The sequence below is a fragment of the Carassius gibelio genome, chromosome A3 (genome assembly GCF_023724105.1).
Source record: "Carassius gibelio isolate Cgi1373 ecotype wild population from Czech Republic chromosome A3, carGib1.2-hapl.c, whole genome shotgun sequence".
Taxonomy (NCBI): Eukaryota; Metazoa; Chordata; class Actinopteri; order Cypriniformes; family Cyprinidae; genus Carassius; species Carassius gibelio.
Genome location: NC_068373.1, coordinates 1539013 through 1549577, shown reverse-complemented (window position 1 = coordinate 1549577; position 10565 = coordinate 1539013). Strand labels below are relative to the sequence as shown.

The following is a 10565-nucleotide window of genomic DNA, read 5'->3' as shown; positions in this document are numbered from 1 at the left end:
TGGCGACGCTCTCGCTGTGATCAGTGAAGTCTGTTGTGCTCTCAGTGCTCTGCTATACGGGAGCGCGCTCTTCCGGCAGAAGTGCCTCAGGACCCATATAAGGAAATTCTGCTCCATCTAACGTCACACAGACCCATACTCGAAAAAAACTTTCCGAGACTTGTGACAAACCAGAAGGAGTATTTTTGGAACAGAAATACTCCTTCAAACGTACAACTTAATTTTTGAAACTTTGTCCATGTTTAGCATGGGAATCCAACTCTTTAACAGTGTAAAAAACTCAGTATGCATGAAATAGCATTTCACCCCCCCTTTAAAAAGTAGGGATCCTAGGGTTTTTTCAATTAATAAAATCATACATTGCTCATTTTTAGTATATGATAATATACCAATAAATTTAGATTAAATTCTTTGTACCGCATTGAATTTCATGAGCTGGTATTACTGTAAAGCTTGAACAAGGCTTTTTTAATGTCCAGATCTCTTCCCCATGACACAACCTTGTTTCCACATTGGGTTGGATACAGCTGAAATAAATGTTGACATGGGCTTAAAAGGTGTGATTAGCTTCAGATGTATAGTACCTGGTTATATATACTATATATAATTGTGTATGTGACGAATAACAATCTTGAATCTATAGTACCAGACTTTTAATTGGAGACTGATGAAACTTAAGTCCACTTTAGCCTGGAACTCATTAGCTGTATGTATCCGTGCATAAGTCAAGACCTTTTAATAAAATGGCCAAGACAACTCCGCAAAGAGAGTGCTTTGTGTCATAAACCTGCTGTGAAAGGCCTTGATAGCGGAGTCCATGATTATGTTGTGTAAATTGACCTTGTAACGCTCTCTAAGCATCGATCAATAACTCACCGATGAGTGTGGCTGCTTACCACACACAACATTTATCCATTATTTTGATTTACTGAAAATTAAATTATCTTTTTACACATTCCAGAAATGGAGCCTTTCACACACACCCTTATGAAAATTAACCATGGTTTTACTACAGTAACCAAATATGTGTTTTGAAGTAAAATCATAGTAACTACAATAAAAATTAAGCATTATTATATTATTAAGAAAACATCCTCCCATTTTTTTTTTACTTAAAAAATATGTACATATATATAATTAAAGTAATGGCTTTTATTGTAACTGTACAGTCAAATTAGTTATTATATTGTTTACCCTTCTTTTTGCAAGGCTCATGTATTAAGTAAATGTGTTAAAACTTTAGCAAAAAATTACGTTACTATAGTTATATTATTATCATCCTATTATTATTACTTCACTTATTACTACTATTATTATTCCCTATTACTTTTCCATTGAATAATTATTTTTGTAATAATCATTACAGAATGCTTGCATTAGTTGTTTCTGGGTAAAAGCGGGGGATTGGTGCTTTTGGCTTAAAAAATATTTTTTAATCTATTTCACCACGAACTAAAGTCTGAATAGCTCATATTATTTATGCGTTTTCTGCATGTAAATATTTACCATAGAATGATTGATATATATATATATATATATATATATATATATATATATATATATATACACAAGACTTGTATTTTGGCGTGGTTATGTGACGTCATAAGGCTGTGCTGCGCTCCTTGTCTGTGATTCGACAGAGGAAAGGTTTGTGTTTTTTAAAGTCTTTAATTAAATAAAACGGTCAAGGCAATTTTATAGTTTTTTATAAGCGACGTAAAATGAATAGATAGTCATTAAACATAATTGTTAGGTGAAACATTGCAACGTTATGAATGTTATTGTTTGTGAGTAAAGCACATCTGGGGGGTATTCCAAAAAGCAGGTTATGTGACATACCTGGGTATGTATAAGGGTAAGTTCGTGGATAACCTCAACGTTCGGTTCCAAAAACAGAGGTCACTTTCTGGGTATGTATGTAACCATAGCAACTGACTCTCTGAAGATAACCTGCTCGAGAGCAGGTTATGTTTCAGTGTAACTTCGTTTCAGAAGGTTGGTGAGCATGGCGTGCCCTTTTGACGAGGATCCTGTGGACGTAGAAGCACAAATTATACGAGGTTTTTTTCATCGGGAGAGGGTTATAAGACCGCGTATTGATGTGTTTGCTTACCCTAATGAATATTTAAAAGAGCGTTATCGTTTTTCAAAAGATTCATTAGTTTATTTAACACGTCTTTTAAAACCGCATATCGCAAATGTGACAAACCGCGGCTCTGCGCTTAGCACAGAAAACATTCTGTGCATAGCACTTAGGTTTTTTGCGTCTGGCCATTTTTTGTACAGTGTGGGCGATTCAGAGCATGTGGGAAAGGCAACTGTGTGTAGAGCCGTTCGTACAGTGTGTCTGGCACTTAAACAGTTGTTACCCACGTTTGTACAGTTCCCTGGCCATAAACCTCTGCTTGTTATTAAAGACGAATTCCACAGAGTGGCAGGTTTGTCCTTTGTAGTAAAATATATGACGCATATTTAATATTTAGTCATATTATTAATATCTATACATGTATTCCTTATGCACACACTTCATACTTCCAAAACTTTCTGTTTCAGGGTTTCCAAATGTAATTGGGTGCATTGATGGCACTCACATTCCTATTAAAGCTCCATCAATAAATGAGGGAGACTATGTTAATAGGAAATCTATTCATAGTATCAATGTGCAGGTAACAACTTAATTTTTTCCCCTTCTTAAAATCATCAAAGTCATTACTTTTTCCACTAACTATGGGTAATATGTGAGGCAACCCAAATCATCACCAATGTCGAGGCAAAATGGCCAGGATCTGTGCATGATGCCAGAATTTTCCGCGAGTCATCATTATGCCAGACATTTCAGCAGGGTATGATTTGCTTTATACAATTTTTGTTTTTTCGTTTTTACTATATTTGTGTTGTACACTTCAATCATTACAGGACAGTACAATGGTTACTTGCTGGGGGACAGAGGATACCCTTGTCTGCCCTATTTAATGACACCCTACCCTGAACCTGAGCCTGGACCACAGACACGGTTTAACCTGGCTCACAGCCGAACACGGGCCAAGGTGGAGATGACTATAGGGATCCTCAAATCTCGGTTTCAGTGTCTGCGTGGGCTCCGGGTTAGTCCAGAGAGGGCATGCCACATTATTGTGGCTTGTGTTGTGCTTCACAATATTGCCACTATAAGAGGAGAGAGAGCCACCCTCCTTGTATTGAGGAAGATGGCCCAGAGGAACACCCACAGATTTTAGAGGCCAACAGAGACGGAAGACTTTTGAGAGACAGGATTTGTCAAAATTACTTTTATTAGTTTTTTTTGCACTGGTCTGCCAGGCAGTTTATTTCTTCATTTCCTGAAAAACAATAAAAGTAAAATTCATTAAAATGTTTTTTTTTTTATATTGCTTTACACATACATACATACATACATACATACAGATAGATAGATAGCTAGATAGATAGATAGATAGATAGATAGATAGAGACAGACAGACCACTTTTAACATGCAACAGATTAATATTCAGACAAGTTCTCACCTTAAGGCGATTCTCAAGTAATTCTATTTCAAGTGCTGCTTTTTTAATGAGGAGCCTTTTCTCTTCCATTTGAAGCTGTATAAGGTCCATCTCCATGTCACTTTTTCTTATTTTTTTTTGAAGATGGACCTTATACAGCTCCTTTGCTGGCAACTAAGGTGGAAAAATGTAATAAATGAGATTGTTTGGTCAGACAATAAAATTAAAATATGGACACATGGACACAAATTGTTACCCTGCTTAGATTGTGTGCTGAGGCTGAAGGACCCTCATCTGTGGGCAGATCCCTAGGTATGTACTGAGAAAGGACAATGACAGTTTGTTACTCTAATGCAAAAAGGGGCCATACATCATAATGGTATGCATCATACCTCAGTGGATCTACCAGCATTGTCCACTTCTGTCACAGCAGATGTGGTCTCTTCATCGTCATCATCATCTTCATCCTACAAGACAAATATTCAAGTATACATTATTTGGCAAAAAAAAAAAAAAAAAAAACCCTAAAAGTACCTGACAACAAATCACTTACAACTGTGACAGACTGTTCTTTCTGGAGAGTCCAATAATACAATCCGTCCATCAGTATCTATAAGAACACACAACCCGTTAAATTCTCAATATTATCAAAGAAAATAATACATCATATGCAGTTAAATAAAATAAGCCTACATAAATTAATCTTGTTCAAAAAGCCTTTAAGTGACAGAGATAGTAATTTATCAGGATAAAAAATGAAAACAAATCATAGAGGTAAACTTACATTTCACCCTTTTTTCACCATCACTTGTGGTGCATAGTATGTGTGATGAACTGTCCCCTGGAATGCCAGCAACCACTGGTCGCCCTTTATTAAGGGACAGAGCCAGCTCCTCAGATGGGGTGAGGGGAGGTGGTGGTGGCCCCCCGCCAGTTAGACGGGCTTCAGTCTTCTTTCTGTTAGCTGCATGACAGAATGAATATACTAAATCCTGTTATAATAATAGTTCAGTAATTGTGTAATCAAATATTACCTTTTTGCAGAATGTTTTTGTGTTTCATTTTGACTTGGCTTAAAGTTCTTGTGGCTCCAGAAGGATTACACCTTATTAAATAAGAAATATACATTATTATTTCAAGCTAAAGAAATAAAATGGCAGGAAAAGTAAATGCTTTCATAGTGATTTCACATATTCAAAAGTATGTATAAGTCATACTTCATTATTTTGCATTTCAATAAAACGGGAGCCAATACCAAATTTGTAATTTAATACACTCACGCATTTACTCTGTCCGTTATTTTTTGCCAAGCCAACTCTCTTGCTTTAGCCGATGCAGCTGTATTGCTTCTTTTTAATATTATTGGCTTAAACTCCTCATAAGCATGCATTAAAACTTCCAACTCCGCCTCTGTGAAATACGCGGCTCTCTTTTTTTCGCTTTGAGTTTCCATGGTGACTCGTGAAATCGGCGATCCATTGAAAATGTCTTTATACATGCACCGTGCACGCGCATTAACTCTGGGTAACCAGTCAGAGGTTGATTAAGCTAACTCTTCTCAGGTGTTTTGGAACCGACATACTCATGGTATGCCTGTTTGGGGTAAATCAACCCAGAGGTTATAGTTTATCAAATGGTAAGTTAACCAAGCTTTCTGGAATACCCCCCTGCAAGATTAACAAACATGCTGCGTCTCATTTCACGTTTTATGTCGTGTATCAGTTTATAGTAAACACGAATGTAGTCACTGGAAAGTAGTGATGAGAAGAACGGGGCTTTGTAAAACTCCGAGTCAATTGAATCAAATGCTTGTCGAAATGATTCACTGTTTTGAATCATTGCGCGCGGGGGAGACTGCTGCTCCAAACTGATTTTCAGTAAAGTGCAGTCTATCACATGTAATCTACAAATGATTAAATAATAACAAATACGACACGAATACTTAAATAGGACCTTTCTTTATAGTGTTTGCGCGCGCGCTTTTATTAATTTCTATTGCTAGTTGTGAGCGATATTAAAAAAATTTATTTGGCTTATCTACTGAACTAGAGCTGATTGTGAGATGTACACAAAGACTTCGTCTGGATATATATTTTTTATTTTGTTCACTGTATTTATTTATTTTTACTTCTTATTTTAATCATGACCGTGTCCAAACACAGAAAACAAAACTGCTGAAGAGACCGAGATCCACATGACACTATTATAATAAAGATGGCGTTTATTAAAGTGGAGAGTGAAGACCTTAAGATTGAAGAAGTATTCAGCATCAAACAAGAAACTGAGGAACAAACAGGTTGGTCTTCTTTTTCAAAGCTGATCCTTGTTAAAACGTCTAGCTCTGCAGAAATTAATTATATTTTTGAAAAATGTCTTATGAGTGTCCTACTTTAAGCAGTTTTATTTGACATGGAGCCTCAGGTGGACAGATGTTGAGATAATCTCAAGTGCAGCTGAGATCCTACTTTAGTTTGCCATTGTGACATCATGCATTGAATATGGAGAAATTAAATTTAATTAAAAAATTAATTTATGCATTTAGCAGACGCTTTTATCCAAAGCGACTTACAGTGCATTCAGGCTATAAATTATTACCTATCATGTGTTCTCGGGGACTCAAACCCCCAACCTTGAACTACCAATTGTGCTACAGGAACACAAAAAAAAAATATTGATTCAGGATGGATGTCACCTGAAGTCCTCGCAGGCTCTTCTCAGCTCATCTCAGATCTTTGTAAGTGGCTGGATCCAGTCTGAAGCTGGCATCATCTTTAGATGCCCAACCAGATCTGGAAACAGAAAATTAGCCTAGCAGCTGTTCGTAACATTTCAAGAAAAAGATAATAAAGTGCATTTGATCAGGTATAATGGGAATACAAGGGTGTAAGATGGATTATGTAAATGCTTGTCTAAAGAGATGTGTTTTTAATCTAGTTTTAAACCGAGTTTGTCTGAACCCCGAACATTATCAGGAAGGCTATTCCAGAGTTTGGGAGCTAAATGTGAAAAAGCTGGAATTTGCTATCCTAGGAACTATCAAAAGTCCAGCATTTTGTGCGATTGTAGTGTTATAGAAGAGTTTGTTAGGTACACAGGAGCAAAAGCATTTAGGGACTTATAAGTAGCTGGGTTTCCAACTTCAGAAAAGAAAAAGGAGGGACAGTCATGGTTATTTTTAGAAAAATAAGGGACATATAACTCATGTTGGGGGAAAACCTTGTATCTCCATATTTTATTTTTTTTCATAAATCAGTACTATGGATCACCTTATACATCTCTCTGTTGGTTTTATAAATATTCAACAATCAAAGCATTAAAAAGACAGTGTGACTAAATGTCATAACTCAATCCTCAAGCTGTTGGTAAAACCTTATAACGCCACCAAGCCATCATGAATTGAAGTACTGCAAGCTGAAGGTAAGCTGTGATCTTTATTTTGAGGTTTTACAAGTTTGTATTGAAAGATGTTTCAAATTAACCCTAGGTGGTTGCAAGCTAAATTTAGCTCTGATGTTAACACTGTAATAATAGATGGAATATAGATAGAAGAAAGCTAATTATAGATGCAGATAGTGACGACACAGACAGAAGAAAAGAGAGGAAAACAACAAGCAACACTTGAGAGTGTAATAAAAGAGGCGTTTAAAATTGAAGCAGGTACAGTGTTAAAGGTTTAGTTAACCCCAAAATGGAGAATTATTCCATAAATTACTCACATCCTCCAAGGTGTATATGACTTTCTTCTTTCAGACGAATCCAGTCTGAGTTATATTCAAAATGGATCTTTCAAGCTGTTTAATGGCACTCTGCGGGTGTTGCAGTGCTTCAGTCCAAAAGAAGTGAAATAAAAAGCACCCATCCATAATAAATAGTGTCTCACCTGGCTCCAGGGGCTGAACAAAGTCAAACAAATCCAAGTCTCTTCTTGGTTTATTTCGAAAACCTCTGCCATTCTTCTTGACAAATCCTTGTTTTGTGCTTCTAATTAGTGGCCTCTGTTTTGTTTTGATGTGCAGCGCTTACCTCCATACGTCATCCACCAGGAACTGCTTCGTATACAACAGTGAGGGCAAGCTACATAAAGTGATTATTACGTTTTGAATATGGTTATTACAAAAACACATTGATTTGCTACAGGAAGTGTTTGTTTACCCCCCGGAGTTATGTGAGACACTTTTTTATGAAGGATGGGCACTTTTTATTTCCCTTCTTTTGGACTGATCCACTGCAAAATGCTGACTGCTATTAAACAGTTTGAGACATCAAATACAACTTTTAATAGAACTCCGACTAGATTCGTCTGAAAGAAGACCGTCATATACACTTAAGATGACTTGAGGGTGAGTAATATATGGGCTAACTTTAATTTTTTGTTATTAGTTATGGATGGATAGATTGGCACATATCACAGCATTTGTACATGATTAAATACTCATTAATGTTTTTTGTTGTATTTTTTAAAGATTCCTCTGATGATTCTCAGGATGATACAAATGGAGGAAGAAAGAGAAAGGATGGAAATAAACGTAAGACGTGTGCTAATAAAAAGAGAAGAATGATGGGACAACCCTATGTTGGGATGAGAAGGAATGAAATCGTCCATATGGAGCGCCGGGTGCTGGGACCAAGATGTCAGTCAGCTGCATGTGTGAAGTCCTCCAAGCATCAATGCAGTACAATTGCAGAAGCCGACAGGGAGAACATTTTTAAATGTTTTTGGGAGAACATGAACTGGGAAGAGAAAAAAATTTATGTACGTGGTTTGGTAGATGTCGTTCCCATAAAGAGGAGAAGGGGGAGTGATAATTCAAAAAGATCATCTTCTCTTGTATACTTTTTAAATGTTAATGGACAAAGGAGGAGGACGTGCAAGAGTATGTTTTTGGCAACACTTGGAATAGGGGATTGGTGTGCTGTTAAATGGGTGCAGGACGCAGGAAATTCAAAGCAGAATTCGGCAACATGCCAGAGACGTGAGTTTATGAAGAGTTTTCTACAGGATCTCCCGAAGGTGACTTCCTGCTACTGTAGGTCATCCGCATCAAAACAGTACCTTGAGCCTGGCTTTCAGTCCATGCCTGAGCTGTATAAAGTCTACCATCGGGCTGCCGAGGAAAAGATGCTGAGACCCTTGTCAAAGCAGGTTTTCTCTGAAGAATTTAAGCGGCAGAACTTGGGTCTTTACCATCTTAAGGACCAGTGTAATACCTGCTGTTCCTTCAAGGCTGATAACTTGCCTGATAATGGATGGCAGGTCCATCTTATTAAAAAGGAAGAGCCCTGTGCGGTAAAAGTGGAGGACAAAAATGATGTATGTGCCAAGAGTGAAATTAAAAGCGAATGGTGAAAAAGCTTCCCAAAATCAAACAATGATTTGATAATGAACTTTATAGGTAGCCAGTGTAAAGTTGATAAATATTAAGTGCAGTCCAGTGCAGAGAACCGGAGAAATACAAATTATTACCTTCTGTATACAGTATGTTTACAGGATTTATGGAAATGCAATTCTACTCTATTATTGCAATTGGTGAATGAATGAAATACTTACTGTTCACGAAATTAAAGTTGAACATGGTGTGCACATACAGCTACACAATGTGTTTTTCCCTTACTAATTACTGTATGTAAATGTAAAAATTACTTATTCTTCAAAATGTTTGTATTACATTATTTTTTAATTTAGATGACATTTATCTTGTGAGACATGGGCTGCGTTTGATCTTTATAGATTTCCCATGTCTCAATTGTGCACATACATCAGTTTGTTCCATCATCATTTTCACAACATATTTTAATATTTTACTCCGTTAACTTCGCATTAAAACATTTTTTAAATAAAAAAAGGGCTGTAAAAGGGTACAAAATCAAAGATTTGTTTTATCTGATGATTAATGCAAAAGAAATCGAAAAAATAGACATGCGCTGCTTATAGACAATTATTTATGCAACAGATCTTTCACAAAACAGATTTTTATGAAAACAAACATGTAATGCAAACACTGATCTTTGAATTAATTACAACCTACCATAATTTCATAGTTAAATTGTACAGTTATTTACAAATGATCAAATAAAGTTTATAAAACATAAATGAAGAAATCTCTGAGCTTCTTGAAACGAACGTCTGACAGTGGCAAATCGTATAATCTTATAAATAGCAGTCGAAACAAATGCAACTCTGTGAAAATGTACAGTATTGCAGATTTGAGTGGTTTATATTTTAATAAAGAGTTCCTCATTAACTGACTAAGCACTGACGCTGAACCTCATAATCAACAGAATAAAGAATGAAGCGTTCTCGATCCGCGTGGTATCTTAATGATTTTCCACATATACGTAAGCAATAATGTAAGGAGGATGTTTTCTCTTGTCATTTATATACCACTATTGGCTTTTTAATTTGAAAAACAATAATTATTTATATCTAGCCAAGTTATGTACGTAAGTTTTCCCTTACAGTAAATGAGAATGTCGCAAGAACTGAACTGAATGGAAGCCAGAGAGCTCCATGCATGATAGGTCATTCATTCATTCATTCAATTCATTTCATTGCAAATGATGTTACTAGAAAATTAATGGTAAATGTTTTAAATTAAGACAACCCACAAGAACCAAAGTTAACCACCAAATTTGATTGACGAATCAACAAACGAACAAATTAGAACAATTTAGCTAAGCTATCCTCAGTGTACTAAAATACATTGATTAATTGAACATAACCACGTGTACCTAAATAAACTGATGCCTGCACCAGTACAGTTACTCTCATGGAGGTGTTGTCTTGTTGTTTGCTTGAAGTCTGATAAAAATATTACAAAAAAACAATAGATATAAAAAACAAAACAAAAAAAAAACTAAAATTGTTTTGCAGCCACATGCATACCACTTCAACTGGAACACACGGGAACACAGAACATTTCCCCATGAAACAGAATTATGCAATATGTAAACCTGTACAAGGATACACAATCAGAATCTCCATAACCAGTAGAGTCAAGGACGCACACCTCTTCAGTTTTGGCAGCAAAACTTGTATACATAAAAGCCACATTCCTACAATATAG

The 10565-nt window shown here is 36.1% G+C and overlaps 1 protein-coding gene and 2 long non-coding RNA genes across 3 annotated transcripts; 1 reads left to right on the top strand and 2 right to left on the bottom strand.

Moving 5' to 3' along the window:
- Window positions 1–3272: 3272 nt before the first annotated feature.
- Window positions 3273–3635, bottom strand: LOC127944212 (uncharacterized). The gene is made up of 2 exons (XR_008150304.1): window positions 3523–3635; window positions 3273–3338 (listed from the first exon to the last, which is right to left on the bottom strand). It is a non-coding gene; the product is annotated as an uncharacterized LOC127944212 (long non-coding RNA).
- Window position 3636: 1 nt separating this feature from the next.
- On the bottom strand, window positions 3637–3968 carry LOC127944220 (uncharacterized). Its single transcript, XR_008150306.1, has 3 exons — window positions 3894–3968; window positions 3758–3820; window positions 3637–3675 (listed from the first exon to the last, which is right to left on the bottom strand). It is a non-coding gene; the product is annotated as an uncharacterized LOC127944220 (long non-coding RNA).
- A 1722-nt stretch (window positions 3969–5690) lies between these two features.
- Window positions 5691–8987, top strand: LOC127943836 (uncharacterized). Its single transcript, XM_052539949.1, has 2 exons — window positions 5691–5797; window positions 7965–8987. The coding sequence occupies exons 1-2, from the start codon at window positions 5716–5718 to the stop codon at window positions 8846–8848; spliced, it is 966 nt and encodes a 321-aa protein (XP_052395909.1). The 5' UTR covers window positions 5691–5715; the 3' UTR covers window positions 8849–8987.
- Window positions 8988–10565: the final 1578 nt, after the last annotated feature.

Coding starts and splice junctions, on each gene's coding strand:
- LOC127943836 (XM_052539949.1), top strand. CDS start 5,716: ATGGCGTTTATTAAAGTGGAGAGTGAAGACCTTAAGATTGAAGAAGTA. Junction 5,798..7,964: donor AGAAACTGAGGAACAAACAG/GTTGGTCTTCTT, acceptor TATTTTTTAAAG/ATTCCTCTGATGATTCTCAG.